General features: G+C 38.0%; 3 protein-coding genes across 3 annotated transcripts; 2 read left to right on the top strand and 1 right to left on the bottom strand.

Moving 5' to 3' along the window:
- The first annotated feature begins 2 nt into the window (after positions 1–2).
- Positions 3–6,377, top strand: LOC110762468 (uncharacterized). Its single transcript, XM_021965116.2, has 5 exons — positions 3–1,200; positions 1,314–2,374; positions 2,543–3,259; positions 3,439–5,650; positions 5,923–6,377. The coding sequence occupies exons 1-4, from the start codon at positions 3–5 to the stop codon at positions 5,599–5,601; spliced, it is 5,139 nt and encodes a 1,712-aa protein (XP_021820808.2). The 3' UTR covers positions 5,602–5,650; positions 5,923–6,377.
- A 624-nt stretch (positions 6,378–7,001) lies between these two features.
- LOC110762623 (uncharacterized) lies at positions 7,002–11,852 on the top strand. The gene is made up of 9 exons (XM_021965279.2): positions 7,002–7,344; positions 7,436–7,640; positions 8,147–8,237; positions 8,440–8,585; positions 9,029–9,272; positions 9,685–9,789; positions 9,881–10,063; positions 10,293–10,494; positions 10,956–11,852. Exons 1-9 carry the CDS (start codon positions 7,176–7,178, stop codon positions 11,447–11,449), a joined length of 1,839 nt encoding a protein of 612 aa, XP_021820971.1. The 5' UTR covers positions 7,002–7,175; the 3' UTR covers positions 11,450–11,852.
- A 2,959-nt stretch (positions 11,853–14,811) lies between these two features.
- Positions 14,812–17,150, bottom strand: LOC110762670 (transcription factor DIVARICATA). The gene is made up of 2 exons (XM_021965332.2): positions 15,765–17,150; positions 14,812–15,478 (listed from the first exon to the last, which is right to left on the bottom strand). Exons 1-2 carry the CDS (start codon positions 16,187–16,189, stop codon positions 14,980–14,982), a joined length of 924 nt encoding a protein of 307 aa, XP_021821024.1. The 5' UTR covers positions 16,190–17,150; the 3' UTR covers positions 14,812–14,979.
- Between the last annotated feature and the right edge of the window lie 494 nt (positions 17,151–17,644).

The raw sequence follows: 17,644 nt of genomic DNA, 5'->3' as shown, positions 1-17,644 counted from the left end.
ATATGGCTGTTGGTGCAGAGGCTATACTAGTTTGTGTGTGGAGAGTTCTTCATTTTTCCATGAAGACTAGTAGCTTATGTGTACAGAAGCATCCATTTGTTTCAGCCATATTGTTTTTCATCTACTTCCTTTATGTATTTTTCAATCTTTTTGTCTTCTGGTTTCCATTTCTGGTCTGCATTGCTGCTTTGCTTAGAGTTTTTTGGACTTCTGGAGGACTCACAATCCTAGAGGTCAAACGGGATGAGAAACGGATTAATGATAGAATTTCAGGTAAAAAATCTGAATCTGTTCAAGATGATGTTGATGTTAATCGAGATGGGTGCTCCGTCTTAACAAAACAGAAAAGTAGACGAACAAATGTTGCAAGAAGGTGCACAGAAGAAGGGGGTGCACAAGCTGGCAAGGTGGAAAAAGACGCGCCCATATCGACAACTTGGAAAGATAATTTGATCAGTGGAACTGCCTTGGTCGGCAAAAACACCAAGGCAGTCATGGAGGAGAAAGAGAATAAAACTTCCTGTCATGGAGAGGGCTCCACTGCTAAAGCACCATCTACTGACAATATTCAACTTCTTGTTGAGCAGCACCAATCTGTCCTAGATTCTGACCTTTCAGATTCTCATCTCTTGTCGTCTGATGACTCAGATGGACAGACTGAAAAATCCGAAGGTGGCGGGATTGATGGAGGAACAGCACAAGAGGATGGGAATAAGGCTGTGCAGTGGACAGATGATGATCAAAAAAATCTTATGGATCTTGGATTTTCCGAGATTGAAAGAAATAAAAGGCTGGAAAGTTTAATTGCCAGAAGAAGAGCAAGAAAGTTATTCAAAATCCAGGTTGAGAAAGGTCTAATTGACTTGGACACTATAATACCAGGTCAAATTGCTCCCATTTTTATTGCGAAAAACAACCCTTTCGAATTCGTGAAAGGCTGTAATGAGATGGACACACCTGGTTCAGCGCCTTCCATTTTGTTACCTATGCAAAATCCATTTGATCTTCCATATGATCCACTTGAAGAGAAGCCGAACCTTATGGCTGATAGTTTCCAACAAGAATTCACAGCAGTTCAGCAAAAGGATATGCTATTTTGCAGGCATGAGAGCTTCTCTTTGGGGGCTTCTTCTTTCCCATTAGAAACCAGGAAGAAAGCAATGGATGTAAAGGGGTTCTCCAGATTTAAGAAGCAATCAGGTTTTTGTTACTTTCTTGTAGTTCTTACTTTCTTCAGAAGCTGAAAAGAAAATTGTAGTGACTTATGATTCTTAACTGCATGCATCCATGCATGTTTCTTTTGCCCCATGCAGAGACGGGATCTCACGATAAGCATATCGAAAGAATGCTGTCGGGTAAGCATGATGATGTTATTGAAGCTCTGTTGTCAAAAGTACGTGACAGATCTGAGATTGACAGCAACCCTGATATTACTAAGAATGGAATTGAATCCTCCTCCGTTCAGGCAACAGGCTCAGTGAAACCCAAAGATGGAAGCAGCGGAGAAACTCAAAGTGCGATCGATATCAAAGGAGAGATGAAGATAGAAAATATAAGTGAAGGTCAGATGGAGCAACAAATAACAGATGACAGCAACGATGATGAGTCAAGCTCAACATCATATTCTGAAGAAGATGACCACACATTTAATGCTAGTACATCTGGACCACCCCCTCAAAATGCATTATCGAAAGTGAGACATGTTCCACCAAAACCTTTAACTTGTTCAGTCCCTAAGAGCAAAACTGTGAAGGAAGCTTTATATGAGTCTAGCCCGTCTGCAAATGAAAGGAGCAGATTTGAAGAACGTTTGTTTTATGCAGAAAGGGGCACTTGTCATACTCCTACATACTCTATAGCTTCTGACCTGCAGGTGGAGGTCTCAGAGCTTGGTTCACCTCCACTGACCATTGACGGGGCCAATTCACCCACGGATAGAGAATCATTGAACTTAGATGGGGACTTTGAAAGAGAGTATATGTGGGCAGCCTCATCTCAATCATCCAGAACAGAAGAAAATGAATCAAAATCGAGGGGAGTACGGGGACTAAGTGAGAAGGACCTTGCAGACATAAGATCTTCAGGAAACAATAAGAACACCAAGGGTGTTGCTGAGTCATCCATGCCTTTGCAACAGCCAGAAGAACTAGATGATGCGTGTTCATTGTCATCTTCAATGACAGAAATTTATGGAGACAGTCAAGTCCATTCGGTGAATTCTGATGGAAAGATCCATGATGATGTCAGGCAAGTAGCGGAAGAAGTTGGGAACCCAAGGACTTCTAGCTCATTGAATGCACTTTCGCCCAAAAATCAAGAGGAAACAATGAAGTTGACAGATAAGTTGGTGGCTCATCCTTCTGAAAATCCAGAGGTTAGTCCAAGTTTTGAGCAGTCCAAATTTCCACTAATTTATATAAATCTTATTGTAATGGAACAACTATCCTTTTTTCCTAAAAGACAGTCTATTAATCTTTGACATGCTAATACATCTTCCTCTCTCTCTCTCTCTCTCTCTCTGATCTTTTCGGATATTAAACAGGAATCGTCTAATCCTCCTGGTGAGACTACAAAGAAGGTGAATGCTCCGGCAGCCAACACAATTGATAACTCGAAAGATGAGAAGAAAAATACAGACAGAGACGGTGGAGCCCAGATATCGACTAAGAAAGAGTCTGTGGGAGAGCTATCAAAACCAAATGAGGGGACTATTTCAGAATCTAACAGGCATTTGGAGAAAAGTTCTGTAAATCCTGCTGAACGTCAAGCCACCTTGGACAGTAAACAACCAACGAAGGACAATGAGAATTCAAATCATAGTGAGGGAGGTCTTCAAAAGGTAACTGAAAATGAGGGCAAAAAAGAACTTGATGCTAAAAAGGACTTGATCCCAATTCAAGGCAATAAAGATGAGCAAGGTACTGCACAAAGGGGAGTTTCTGAGGTAAAGCAGATATCTGGTGATCCCATTGCATCAGCTCCACAGAAAAATTTGGTGAGCAAAGATGTTCCTGTTAATTCGACTTCATCGTCATCTCCTACGTCAGTGTTGCTAGAACATATCCCAAAGGACCAAGTGTCCTCGTCAATTTCTAACCCTGAGGGTGCCTCAAAATCTGAGGTGGGAGACAAGGTGAAAAGTAATTCATCAGAAGAGAAGCCGCATGACAGTATACTGTTGGCACCTCAAAATGTAATGCATTCTGTGGAGAAACCAACAAATCAGCAATCCAATACAAGTGATTCTAAAACATCACAGGTTTGACTCTAAAGCAACTAACGATACATTATTAGATTGAAAGAAAACCAGTGGTACATGCTTTTGATCAAATTATATGATTTGTTATTTCTCTGGTAACATGATCTCATGATGGGTGGGATCAAAATCCTAATTAAATTATACTGGTTGGACTCATGCTTACATCTAATATTGAACAGGAACCAGGTAAGCCTCCAGAGAAGTCCACTGAGGAAATCAACATCATATTGAATAAACAAGCTGAAGATATTGGGAATTTATCACAAAAAGCAACAGAAGCTGCTTCAGTATTAAAAAAACAAGCTGATGAAATTGAAAAGGTTTCACGAAAAGCAACAGAAGCTGCTGCTGAACTCCAAAAACCAGCTGAAGAAACAGGAAATATGTCACAGAAAGCAACAGAGGCTACTTTAGATATGAAAAAATCAGCTGAAGAAATTTGCAGTTCTTCACAAAATGCAAACGAAGTAGTTTCAGAGATTAAAGTACCAGCTGAAGGAATTATAAATGTATCACAAAAGGCAACAGAAGCTGCTGCAGAATTGAAAAAAACATCTGAAGAAATCGCAAATGTATCGCAAAAGGCAACTACAGTAGAATTAAAAAAACCAGCTGAAGAAAGTGTGAGTAGATCAAATAAAGCAACGGAGGCTGCTGCACAATTTAAAAAACCAGCTGAAGAAATTGAAGATGTATCACAAAAAGCTACAGAGTCTGATGCAGAATTGAAGAAACCAGCTGAGGCAATAGCAAATGTATCACACAAGGCAACAGATCCCACAGTAGAATTAAAACAATCAGCTGAAGGAGTTGGGAGTGTATCCCAAAGGGAAACAGAGGCTGCTGCACAATTAAAAAAACCAGCTGACGAAAATGAAAATGTATCTCAAAAAGCTTCAAAGATTGATGCAGAATTGAATAAACCAGCTGAGGAAATTAGAAATGCATCAGAAAAGCAAACAGGGGATGCTACAGAATTTAAAAAACCAGCTGAAGATATTGGAAATGCATCACAGAAAGCAACATATTCTACTTCAGATTTGAAAAACCCAGCTGAACAAATAGGAAATGTATTGCAAAACACAACAGAAGCTGCTTCAGAATTGAAAAAATTGAGCGATGAAATTGGAAGTGTATCAACAAAAGAAACAGTGGCTACTGCAGAGTTGAAAAAGCCTGCTGAAGAAGTTGGAAGTTTATCACGAAAAGCGACAGAGGCTCCTGCAGAACTAAAAAGGCCACCTGAAGAAATTGGAAGTACATCACAAAACGCAAATGAGGCTCCCGTACAGTTGAAAAATCCATCTGAAGAAATTGGAAGTGTACCACAAAGAGCAAGGGATGCTCCTGCAGAAGTGAAAAAACCAGATGAAGAAATAGGAAATGTATCACAAAAAGCATCAGAGACTGCTGCAGAATCTTTAAAACAAGGTGAAAAAACAGAAAATTTATCAGGAAAAGCAATAGAGGCTACTGCGGAGTTGAAAAAACCAACAGAAGAAATGGGAAATGTTTCACAAAAAGTAAGAAAGGGTCCTGCAGAGTTGGAAAAACCGATTGAAAAAATTGGGAGTGCATCAGAAAAAGCAACAGAGGCTCATGCAGAATTGAAAAAAGCATCGGAAGAAATTGAAAGTGGATCACAAAAAGCAACAGAGGTTCTTGTAGAATCAAAAAAGCCAATTGAAGAAATAGGAAACGTATCACAAGAAGTAACAAAGGCTAGCCCAGAAGTTATAAAACCAGCTAAAGATATTGGAAATCTATCACAAAAAGCGTCAGAGCCTGCTGGAGAATCAAAACAACCAGCTGAAAATATTGCAAATGTCTGGGGAAAGACAACAGAGGCAATTGCAGGGTTGGAAAAACCAGAAGTTGGAAGTACTTCAGAACAAACAACGGATACTGCTGCAGAATTGAAAAAACCAATTGAAGAAATTGGAGGTGTATCACAAAAAGCAACGGAGGCTCCTATAGAATTTAAAAAACCATCTGAAGAAATTGGAAGTGTATCACAGAAAGTAACACAGACTCCTGCAGAATTGAAAAGGCCAGCTGAAGAAATAGGAAAGGTATCAGAAAAAGCAATAGAGGCTGGTGCAAAATTAAAAAAAACAGATGAAAAAGTTGAAAACTTACTAGAAAAAGCAACAAAGACTGCTGCAGAACTGAAAAACCCAACTGCAGAAATTGGAAGTGTTTCACAAAAAGCAACCCAAGTTTCTGCAGATGAAAACAGTGGAAGTATATCACAAAAAGCAACAGAGGCTGCTCCAGAATTGGAAAAAACAACAGAGGCTGCTGTAGAGTTGAAAAAACCAGTTGAAGAAATCAAAACTTAACAAAGACTCTATGGAAGATACTGAAAATGTATCACGAAAAGGAACCAAGGTAAACAAAATATATAGCTTGCATTTTTACTTTTGGATGAATATCACATTCTTTTATCTGTAGAAAACCAGCAGAAAGTAAACACAATATATAACCTAACATTTCACAACATTATTTTTCATTCTCTTTCCGAACAACTGGAGGAAACCTATATCATATGCTTTATGTTTGCATAGAGGCAAAAGACAGAAACAAAAATAGAAAATAGTCATAATTTTCCAACAAGGAGATAATTGGGACTAATAAATGCAAGCTTTTGTTAAACTGAACAGGAACAAGAAGATTCTCCAAAAAAGAGGCTTGAAGTTTTAAATGAAGTTGGTGATCAAGTAGTCAGTGCGAGGAAGACTAGAAGAAGTTAGTGTATAGAAGGTGGTAAAGGTGGACTTCATCAAAGCCAGCTGATGCCAGAGGCAACTTGGAAGCCATCGAAGATGTAGAATGTGAATCTAAAACTTCAGTGAAATATGAACAGGCTGTTAATCGGTAAAGCTGAACGGTAAAAATAGTAAAATCATCTGTGCAACTGCTGTAGAAGGATACAGAATATGATGCTTCAACAACTGTTTACCAGATTCATTTGGGTTTCCAGAAGAGTAGAGCAGGACTATTTAAATGTTTATAATATCTGTAACATGTCAAATTTCTATTGTCTTTCCCCTTTTCTTGTGAATTGAATGTGGATATCTACTTTGTCAATCTATGATGTATATCTCTTCTATCTCATCTAAATCATATAGCTATGAAGGCTGAATATATAATTGAAGGTATTCAACTCAACTGAATCAAATCATGATCCAAAATAATTCTTAAAGTTTATCTATGTTGCTTATCTATGACTCCAAGAAAGAAAAAAAAGGGTCTAAATTCTGATCACAAATGAAAGAATTATGCATAGTAAAACAAAATCCCTTTTTTTCAGTCTCATTTTTTCCTGTTGAGATCAGTGTACTCTCTAATCTATCTGGGATGAACAGAAGATGCCCAAATTACCCTTGAAATTATTATTATATTTTTCTGTTTGGAAGCCCTCTGGCAAGCACTTTATATAACCGTAAAAAAAAAAAAATTGTCATTTACATCAGACTGAAGGATAAAGTAAGCCAACAACTAGGCCCCTCTTCCAAACCATACATGCAAAGATTGGTGCTTAAAGTTAGAGAACAAGCTTAATAACTGCTCTATTAGCCTTGAAATTAGTTAGCAAACAATTGACCAATTAAGCGTAGTATAGTACGCAGCACCCACAACACAAGCAGAAGAAAGTTAGTTTTGACCTCTGATTATTTAAACAAAGCAGGAAAGTTGGTGGCATCCTCCAGAAATTGAAAGTGAAAGGGTCCCCATACATATTCAAATAGGTAGGCAGTAATATAGTACTGTAGTAAATTTACTGCAATGCAACTCTACAATCTACCACTCGTCAAATTAACTAAAAGTTAGAACACTTCAGTTCTATATATACCTGGGTTGTCCAACTGAAGCTCAGAAGAAGAAGAGGAAGAAGACATTAACTTAGCTCAAGATGGACAAAGTAAACGACTTTAATTGCATATACAGAAACCCCAATGAACCCATTGAAGCTCGAGTCAAAGACCTTCTTTCTCGCATGACTTTAAAAGAGAAGGTGGGCCAGATGACACAAATCGAGCGCCGGGTCTCCACCCCAGATGCCATTAGAGACTTCTCCATCGGTACCCATCTGTTTTCTATGCATGTCTTTAAGTTCCTTTCACGTATTTTATCAAATACTTGAAGGACAATATCTGTATTTCCATATGGCAGGGAGTATACTCAGTGCTGGAGGCAGTGTGCCCTTTGAGAAGGCCTTGTCGTCGGACTGGGCCGATATGATCGATGGGTTTCAGAGATCAGCTCTTGAGTCACGGCTCGGAATACCACTGATATATGGGATTGATGCGGTTCATGGGAACAACAGTGTGTATGGCGCCACTATATTTCCTCACAATGTTGGTCTTGGGGCCACCAGGTTAGCTTTCTTCACTCTGTTCCTTCCCTTGATGTTTTTTACTTTATACTTGTGAATGATCCATTTCTTTACTGGTTGTTGTGGGCGCTTTGTTTGGTTCCTAAGAAAATGTTGGAAAAGAATTGAAATTTATGTTTGGAGTCCATACTCATGACTCAAAGGATGCAAGTATGTTAATTACTGGAAACTGAATATGTTAATTACTGGAAACTGAATGACAAGAACAATGGATCAAGATTTCATATTTTCTGGAAGACCAATTTTGTCTTATATTTTTAATTTATAATCTTTTAATTTGTTTTGGCATTGAGTTAAAACTGAATGATATGAAGAAGGAAAACAGAAACAAAGAAGAAAAAAGTGGAGTTAAATTGCTGAATTATAGACTTAAAATGCAATGTCTCATTAACCCTTTCTAGAATTACTTTACATCTTTCCGGTTGTTGGTGAAACAAAAGAGAGGGAGATTTAGTCTTGTTAGTCCTCTAACTTTCTGACTCTGACAGAGATGCGGATTTGGTTAAAAGGATTGGTGCTTCAACTGCTCTTGAAGTCAGGGCTAGTGGCATTCACTATACTTTTGCTCCCTGTGTAGCTGTAAGTCATTATGGATGTAATCAATTGCAATTTCTATACAGCTCATCAGATTGCATGAACATTCTAAAATTTGTATCTTTTGCGGGAAAAGATGCATGTGTGTTGTTGCAATAGCTGTGCAACTTATGTGGATGATCATATCGCCAGTATAATCTTTTTTGGATGGATTAGTCAAGCAATTCACTTGAATGGGTTCTGACAGGTGTGCAGAGATCCCAGATGGGGAAGATGCTATGAAAGTTACAGTGAAGACACTGAAATTGTCAGAAAGATGACATCTATTGTTACAGGCTTGCAGGGGCAGCCACCCCAAGGGCATCCAAAGGGCTACCCTTTCGTACTGGGAAGGTATGTAGGAGTTGTTAGTTGATAAATTTCTGGGTATACTTCTTTGGTCAATCATATTTCATCTTTAAGCATCATTGTTACAGAGAAAATTGAACTGTCCTTTTCAAATACTATTTTATGTTAATGAGAAGGAAAAACAAAGGAAAAAGAATATTTTCTGGAGATTCACTTAGACACCGATGAGACTTTTTCCAGAAAACTTGTCCTCCTTTTTCTACGTATACACGTTGTATCTAAAATTTTGTCATGAAACTTTCATATTTTCCAATTCTTTGATAATTATATTATATCAGTCAAGTGGTCAGCTTCTGCACTCAAATTTTCATCTTTCCTGCTAACATATTCATACCTTGATCTTGTGTTCCAATACTAAGTCACTGTAACTTTCTCGTACAGATTAGAAATTATTTCTGAAGTTCCATTTTTTTTTTTTAAAATTCCAGAAACAACACTATTGCATGTGCCAAGCATTTTGTTGGAGATGGGGGTACACATAAAGGTCTTAATGAGGGGAATACCATATCATCTTATGATGACTTAGAGAGGATTCATATGGCACCATATCTGAACTGTATTTCTGATGGAGTTTCCACTGTTATGGCATCCTATTCCAGCTGGAATGGAAGTAAACTGCATGCTGACCGCTTTCTCCTGACGGAAATCTTGAAAGATAAGCTAGGTTTTAAGGTAAAAAACGCAGATAATGAGTTTGTTTTTTCTTGGTGAGCAAGATGAACCCAAGACCTACCCCTACATACCTATCCATTGCCCTATTAGGTAAAGCGCAAGTACAAGAAAGTACATCTGTTAGCCTATTATTGACTTGGTTCTATTTCCACTCAAAGTACAATTTTATTGGCATAGATTCAATAAACATTGCCATTTTGATTGATTATTGATGGCTTTCTGGTCTCTTGATATGCTTCCTACTTCACTTGACGCGCCTTTGCTAACATTAGAATGATATAGTGAAATTCAAATTACTTAACAGAGGCACAGTATTATTGGAGTTAGATGTGACTTTCATATATTTTGTTGGTTTATTTGAATGTAGTTGCTGTATATCGGAATAAAATTAACAGGGTTTACTCTGCTGTAGGGTTTTGTGATTTCTGACTGGGAAGCACTTGACCAACTTTGCAAACCTCGAGGTGCAGATTATCGTTTCTGCATTTCATCTGCCGTTAATGCAGGAATTGACATGGTATATTGAACTCCAAGTTTAAAAGCCTGAGTTATTTATTGATATCCTTGATTTTTAATTGTTTGTCTAATTTACAAGACGAGGTATGCAGGTGATGGTGCCTTTCAGATATGAACAATTTGTGAAGGATTTGGTATATCTGGTTGAACATGGGAACATATCAATGTCCAGGATAGATGATGCTGTTGAAAGAATTCTAAGAGTGAAGTTTGTTTCCGGTCTTTTTGAGCATCCCTTCTCTGATAGATCTTTGCTGGACATGGTTGGTTGCAAGGTAAGTTTGCAGAGCCAGCATGTCTTACATTCACCTCATTCAAGAACGCATGCTTTGCATATTACCATTAGAAGGTTGCTTGTCGAGCATATTCTGTTTTAAGAATATTACCCCTATTTTGAGGCATGGTGGACTTTCTATGCTTTAAATGTACCAACTGTTATACAAAAACTGTCCCGGTCAATTTAATACCTGAGATACAGTTTTTACTGTTATTACTATTGTACAGCTTCATAGAGATCTAGCACGCGAAGCGGTTCGCAAGTCCTTGGTTCTTTTGAAGAATGGAAAGGATTCAAGGAAACCTTTTCTTCCATTAGACAGAAAAGCTAAAAGAATACTTGTTGCTGGAACACATGCTGATGATCTCGGATATCAGTGTGGAGGGTGGACAGCTACTTGGGATGGTCGCAGTGGCAGGATCACAATTGGTATGGAACTTTGTTATTTTCCCAGGATTTTAATACTAGAAATGGGTATGCATGATAGTATTAATCAATGTGACATTATGTATGACTTCATAAGACAAAGTCCATAGGCTTCTGTATACATAGTTTCCAATAAGTTTCCTGATTCAGGTTATTGAACCAAAATCTGCTTTTTAAAGAACTGTCACAAATAAGAGGTTGTGAAAATTCTCTCTTCTTGGGAATCTAGCAATGTGTAGTTAAATCATTCACCCGAAGGTTTTCTTCGGGGAAAAAAATAATCTAACTAGGAAACTTTGCTTCCTAGTTAGATGCTGTTGTTTTTCAACAACATTGTTAAATCTTACATTGAAATTTTGTAGAGAACAAGGGGTTCGTAGACCATAAATTTCCATGGTTTTACCTTTTAAGATCGCTGTGATTGCACAGGCACACTTAACTATTTAGAAATTTACATTTTTAAGGCACAACCATCTTGGAAGCTATCAAGAAGGCAGTTGGAGATGACACAGAAATCATTTATGAGCAATATCCATCAGCAGACACCTTAGCACGTGAAGATATCTCTTTTGCAATTGTAGCTGTTGGTGAAGGACCATATGCAGAATTCAGAGGTGACAATTTGGAGCTTGCCATCCCCTTCAATGGAACTGATGTGATAAGCTCAGTTGCTGATAGACTCCCCACATTGGTGATTCTGATATCTGGAAGACCCTTAACTTTAGAGCCTTGGCTCTTGGAAAAAATGGATGCTCTTGTTGCTGCTTGGTTGCCTGGTAGTGAAGGAGAGGGAATAGCAGATGTGATCTTTGGAGATTATGACTTCGAGGGCCTATTACCAGTGTCATGGTTTAAAAGGGTTGAACAGCTGCCGATGAATGCTCTAGACAACTCGTATGACCCTTTATATCCTCTTGGCTATGGGTTGACTTGCAATAAGGGAAAATCCTTACAGTAAAAACATTTGAGACTAAGGCCGTTCTGAAATCCTGAGTAGACTGAGCTTCTTGAACCTGTTCAAGCAGAATGGCAGTTCATGAATGAATTGCCCCTTGGTGTCAAATGTGTTTGTACTTAATTGAATGTATGAATTCACCCTATTCTTGTCTTACGTTACCTTGTTCCCCCGTGCTGCTGTTTCCTAGTCATTATTGTCAGCTGGCATGAAGGATCCAAATGTGATTTCCATCTTTAAGACGAACTATAGTTTCGTGAATAAGGATAATCAATTCAGCCATGAACTCAGTTGTATATGTAAAGCATGCTTGTTGATAATGGATATGATAAAATCAATGTACAATGTCAACTTGCAATTCGGTCTCAGGTCAATAAAGAGATAGCAGGAGGACAAGAATTTTCAATCTCATATTCCCAGCAAAAGCTTCAGATCCCAACTGATACTATTGACAATGGTATGTCTTATCTGTTATACCCTTTTTTCTTGTCCACAGAAGACTTAACGAGATCATTAAGCTTGCATTAACTAATGTTATTCAGATATGATGCATCTTCTGCTTTCCGACCTTCCATATATTCTTTTCTGTGATATGTAGAATAGGTCCCCACAACAGATTATTCTCAGATCTCCATGGGCCACTGAAGCACTTCTACACATAGACCCCTACTGAACTTCCTCTCATCTTTCTTTTGATCTAAACATGAATAATTATATATACATATACATATATACATACAGCTCTTAAGTGCATGTAGCTAATAGCATTTTGACAGAGAAGAATCAGAATATAGTTGAGAAAAATAGAGAGAAAACAAGATATGGCCGAAAGTAGAAATTGTGATAGTGATGATACTATGTATGTGGTTACAATTAGTTTTTTAGGTGTTAATCAAACTAGCCTAGGAATAAAGTGTAGGGTGCTTTCTTGTCCAAGTTGCAGAAAGGCTTTGGAAAAATATGGTGATTAGTTTTGTCATTTACTGTGCAAAACACAATTGTAATGACAGTGTTGCCCATGTAGGTCTGGATTCTTTACATAATGGGCGGGACTGTAGAAAACAGTACTGTCCCATTGACCTGCGTGGTTACTTGGCTTTTCATGAAGAAAATTAAAAAAACAAAAGAAACTAGGTAACAAATAAGTTAAAACATAAACAGAGAAAAGGGTGGAAATGGATCAAAATGAAAACAGTACAGTACAACTTAAGCACTGTGTTCATTGTTTGTCATTTTGTTTAACAAGTGTGCTCTGAAATAGTGAGATTCCTTCTATAATGTTTTCTTTTTTCCTTTTGTTTTAATTGAAGAGAGGTGAATTGTGGAGAGAGTTTAAGAGATAGAATGTCTTGTATATTACACTAGGATTACTAGTGAATAGTAATTCATCACCATCCATCACTTACCTTACTAGTCTTTTGGGTTGAGTGGCAAATGCCTAGCTCATTAGGGTTTAAATTTTAGGGCATGTTCGAGTAGGGTAGAACGTCGCAGACAGGAACCCTATATCGGATAGGAATGAATCCAATCTAGGGTTTATAAGGGTGGAGTAAGCAACATCACCTAACAAGTTTTTCTTTTTGGTTCAACGCTGCAATTAATTCCAAAACAAAAAACTTGTTGCAAAGAGACACGCAAAACCAAAAGTGACTACAGTGGGAGTGTGTATTGGGTTGTAAATTTGCATCAATCACCTACCTAATTAACGTCATTTAGCTTTATGGAGCTAAACAGTAGGTAATAATTGTTAACTTGTCTTACTTGACGGCAAATCACTAATCACTAGATCAAAGTAGCACTTAATTAGGAGGAAGATTCTTCTTCCAAATAAATAAAAGAAGGAAGGAGAGGAAAATAAGTCAATGATGTTCCCACCCAAAAGAGAATCTCAAAGCCCATGTAGAAATATGAAATTATAAAGACTAAGAAAAGGGTAAACAGGTCTTTCTGCTAATAAAAAGCTACTTAATTTGTCTCCAAGATCGGGCATCACAAGTTTAGTCTAGATTTGTTAGAGAACAATGAAATCTTTAACATTGTATTTAGTTGGTAGGGGCCGTACACTTTAGAATCAGAAAATCACCATGCTCAAAAACCAAATCCAGGGAAGAGAGAGAGAGAGAGAGAGAGAGAGAGAGAGAGAGAGAAATGTCACACAAAACAAATTACAGAAAAATATGAACCACAAATTAAATACATTAGCAGTGTAATCTGATCTAAATCTTAGTCTCTTGTATATTTTATTTACAATAAAATCACTAACCGTTGTTCGTAGCTAGTAGGGCGGGGGGATCTTGTTTATAATTATAAGAGGATCTCATATATACAAACAAGCCAGAAAAGTGATTGAAGCATAAGATGCTTTGAGTTAGTGCAAGAAGACTCAGCATTTGATCTTTCTAGGTTTGAAGTTTCAAGGTCTTTCCCAGTCAACTTGGCCATTTTGGTATCAAAGTTTAGTGAGACAGTCTAAAAGAGTTAAAAGTAGGCAGTCTTACCATGAAATTCCAAGCTGAGTGCTCTATGACTTGGCTAATTTGAAACCTAGCATCCAGTACCCTTTTCTTTCTTTCAATTATTGTTTTTTACTTTAAAGGAAAACAACTGGTCTAAACTCACACACACAACACAGATGCTTGGACTTGAACCCAAGACCTTGCCCGGGGGAACAATTACTCCAAACCACTACATTAGTAGTTCCTTTGCAAGCCATAGTAAGGATTTGGATTATCCCAAGCAGACAGACACATAGCAATATGGGATGGGATGCTCACAGAATTTTCTACCATTTTAATTTTTGCTCTTATTCTAATTAACATAGTGGCAAAATTAGAAGTCATAGTCATTTGACTAAAATTCACATATTAAATAAAAAATAAAGTACAGAAGATCCCATGCTTATTAAGTTAATCATAATTAATGTTTGATATTTATCACAAAGATTCATGACCCTTGTAACATCATTGAATATTAATATGCAGGTGGTGCCTAAGACATACTGTTCTTTCACCATTTGATTGAAAATGCTTGTCCTTGATTATGCCTCTTCCTTCATTAGCCATTAGACCTTGGAATTTTATTTATGTCTGTTATCTGCTATCTGATGCATTATCTCCTTCTGCATTCCATTCTTAACTAGAGCTAGAGGAAGTGTTTGCTTCAAGACCCTTACCCAGACTCTAAAAAGTAAAAACCATTATTTCTCATACATGCTCCTGTTCATCTTTGATGCCTTCTGCAATAATTCACCACTCCCTTATCATTACAGAATATGAAATCCGTAGGGGTGGGGTGGGGGGTACAACTAGGTTTTGAGATGCTTCACCTCAGTTTCATATTTCGTACGTATTCGAAATTCCAAGAAATACTTTGATCTTGTTCCCCTCAGATACTATTATGCTAACTCAAAGTTCTGAATGACATATTTACAAGAAACCATGAAGAAGAAAAAAAGCTCAGATAAAGCTATTACTAATGAACTAAAAGAACATAATGGCATATCAAGCTGCAGAGGATTGAGAAGAGCTGCTAGATCATCCGTACGGGTAGTGCGGTGCGGATTGCATCTGAAAAACCATATTTTGAGGTCCATAGTAAGAGTTATTAGCAGCAACTTTGTGCAGATCTTGCCCCTGCATTTTAAGTCCATATGAACTAATCCCATAAGGATGGGGCATGAACATATTTCTATGTGCTTGATTGAAAGCCATGTTTGCTCCACCGCCTTGCTGGTGATGCCACTGAAACGGAGTCCTGGCAGTGGCAGCAGAATTTGGCTGCTGAGGCACAGATGAGTGCTCAGGAGAGAGAGGCCTTTTATTGTCCGGAGATGGAGTTCTCATGTCGTTGAGATTGACAGTTGTTATGTCATGGATGCTGGCTCTTCGCTTATCCTTCCCCCCTGAAAGCTGCCTGATAAAGTACTTCTGTGCATGACTAGCCACTTGAGTCGGTGTTCGAGTTACCACAAAGTTGCGTGAGATGTTCCTCCAGTCCCCTTTGCCATACTTTTTCAGCCCCAGTAGAAACAGCCTATACACAATCATGAAACTATTATGTCAAAAGAATGGCTGAAAAATAAAAACCAGTGTAACCAAATCTGAATCAAGATAATTTTCAGTAGAAACTTAAACACCTAAGCTAGAGTTCTGAGCTTGCTTTGATATGCAATCCCAAAGTTTTTTTCACACTTCATTTATGGCTTAGATGTGAAGAAAAAATCATCTAAAATGTTAACTTCAAGCCAATTCTACTTTAACAGCTCAAATGTTAAAGTGAAATAAACATTACATTCTGAAATTTACACTGGGAAACTTACTTGTGTTCATCTTCAGTCCATGGAACACCTTTCTTTCTTTCATGATCAGCAGGCCTAGCTGATGAAGATCTCTTACCACCAAGCCCATAAGACTGTTTGAACCCATCATAGCCATGTCTATTCACCCACTCCAATGTGAATGGAGAGGCACTATAGCCAGGAATTGGAACCAGCCCTGCTTCTATTTTGCCAACATCAACTTCCAATTCCTCATACTGCTTCATCACATCCATTGCTGTCTTCCCAGGTATCATTGCTGCCACCTTAATCCACCGGTCTGGCGTGTCCTTGTCGTGCACCGCCAAGGCGTTTTCGAACATTTTGTTCTCTGCCGGGGTCCATTGCGTGCTCTTGCTCTCTTCAAGAAGCCAATTTGAACTTGAAAAATAGGATGAGGGCGATAGAATTTCCATTTCAAACTTCATGATATCAAATTCAAGATCTCAAATTCACGCTTGCATAATTGACAAATTGGATGAATTTCTGATTTCTTGAATTCCCAACTGATGAAATTCGATATGGTACTGAGAATTGGGTTGAAAACAGAGGAGAAACAGAGCAAGAGAGAACCCTTTCAGGAAATGCAGAGAGAGAGAGAGAGCGGTGGAGGTTTCAGAATGATGAAAGGAGAGTTAAATCAAGGGGCATTCTGAAAGGAATCAGAATACCTTTTTTCCGCATAGGCACACCCTGAGGAATCTAGAAAAGACCTACCTTTTCAAAATTCAAATAAATGTCTTTAAATCTTTATTTTTAAGAAGAAAAAAACTAAAATAGTTTAGCTGAACCCATTGAACAAGTCTCAGAGATGATAAACAGAGAACAGATTAAAGCAATCTTGAGAAAATGAAATTAGAATCCTGGTAGAATTTCAGACGGAACTAAAACACTTGTATCTGCAGCTTCTTCCACTTCTTGGCATCCCAATTTAGGAAAGCAAAAGATACTGAAGAGAGAGAGAGAGAGAGAGAGAGAGAGAGACCAAAAAGGCTGCTAATGGGGAAAACCCAATTGGGGACAAGAGTGAGGGAGGCTCTGAAACCAGGGGAATTGGAGCAGTCAGTGGAAAAAAGTTGGGAAAGATTTCGTCTTTCCTCTTTTTTCCTTGAGGCCCGAGCAACAAAGAAAAGAGAAGAAAGAAAAAAAAAGTGTTGTGTTTGATATGAATGGAAAGAGAAAACTACAGAAGCTCAGATAAAGCAAAGCTAGCAAGCTTCAAGAAATGAATCTATTTTTGCTAAAATCTTTGGAGCGAGAGAGAGAAAGAGAGAGAGAGAGAGAGAGAGAGGGAAGGGCAGGGAAAGCAGAGTTTGAAGGTGGATGGCTGTGATTGGATATTAAGATGTTTGTAGATACTGCAAATTATGAAAAAGTTCCCTCTTATTATAATGCACACTCTCTCTGTTTTGGGCATTTTTTAATTTTTTTCCATAAGAAAGATTAAAATAAGGTCTAAAAATACTCTTGATTTATTTCTTATTTTTGAGTTGTGAGGGAACAGGTGGGCTGGCAGCTCATGATGAGTGATGGAAGCTCACCTTAGTCACCGTTCCTGCACTTGTCTATTGTTCTCAACAACAAAACACCCACTCTACTCACAACCGTGGATTAAATTAAAACATCATGAAGAAAGATGATTGGATTTGATAATAAGTCCTTTTGTTTTCTTGGTGAGATCAGAAATCCTTTTCAAACTCTTTTACACTTGCAACTTGAGGTGGGCCCCCTCATGTGTTTTTACACCAATGTCTCTATCAGGAGTCTCATTGGAGGCTGTCCTACATGATTGTAAAGGCTATGATCTCAAGGGGGCTAGGTCCGTTATAAGAAGCCATTCCGACACGTGTCACAGCTTAATTGGTTAGCAAAAGTCCCGATGC

The sequence above is a fragment of the Prunus avium genome, chromosome 6 (genome assembly GCF_965620075.1).
Source record: "Prunus avium chromosome 6, drPruAviu1.hap1.1, whole genome shotgun sequence".
Taxonomy (NCBI): Eukaryota; Viridiplantae; Streptophyta; class Magnoliopsida; order Rosales; family Rosaceae; genus Prunus; species Prunus avium.
Note: the sequence above shows the minus strand (reverse complement) of the source record. Positions and strands in the feature narration are given on the sequence as shown.

Excerpts from the sequence above, each read along its gene's own strand:
- LOC110762468 (XM_021965116.2), top strand. The coding sequence starts at position 3 with ATGGCTGTTGGTGCAGAGGCTATACTAGTTTGTGTGTGGAGAGTTCTT. Across the intron at positions 1,201-1,313 it reads CAGATTTAAGAAGCAATCAG|AGACGGGATCTCACGATAAG; the intron begins GTTTTTGTTACT and ends TGCCCCATGCAG. Across the intron at positions 2,375-2,542 it reads ATCCTTCTGAAAATCCAGAG|GAATCGTCTAATCCTCCTGG; the intron begins GTTAGTCCAAGT and ends GATATTAAACAG.
- LOC110762623 (XM_021965279.2), top strand. The coding sequence starts at position 7,176 with ATGGACAAAGTAAACGACTTTAATTGCATATACAGAAACCCCAATGAA. Across the intron at positions 8,238-8,439 it reads CTTTTGCTCCCTGTGTAGCT|GTGTGCAGAGATCCCAGATG; the intron begins GTAAGTCATTAT and ends GGGTTCTGACAG. Across the intron at positions 10,495-10,955 it reads CAGTGGCAGGATCACAATTG|GCACAACCATCTTGGAAGCT; the intron begins GTATGGAACTTT and ends TACATTTTTAAG.
- LOC110762670 (XM_021965332.2), bottom strand. The coding sequence starts at position 16,189 with ATGAAGTTTGAAATGGAAATTCTATCGCCCTCATCCTATTTTTCAAGT. Across the intron at positions 15,479-15,764 it reads TGGACTGAAGATGAACACAA|GCTGTTTCTACTGGGGCTGA; the intron begins GTAAGTTTCCCA and ends GATTGTGTATAG.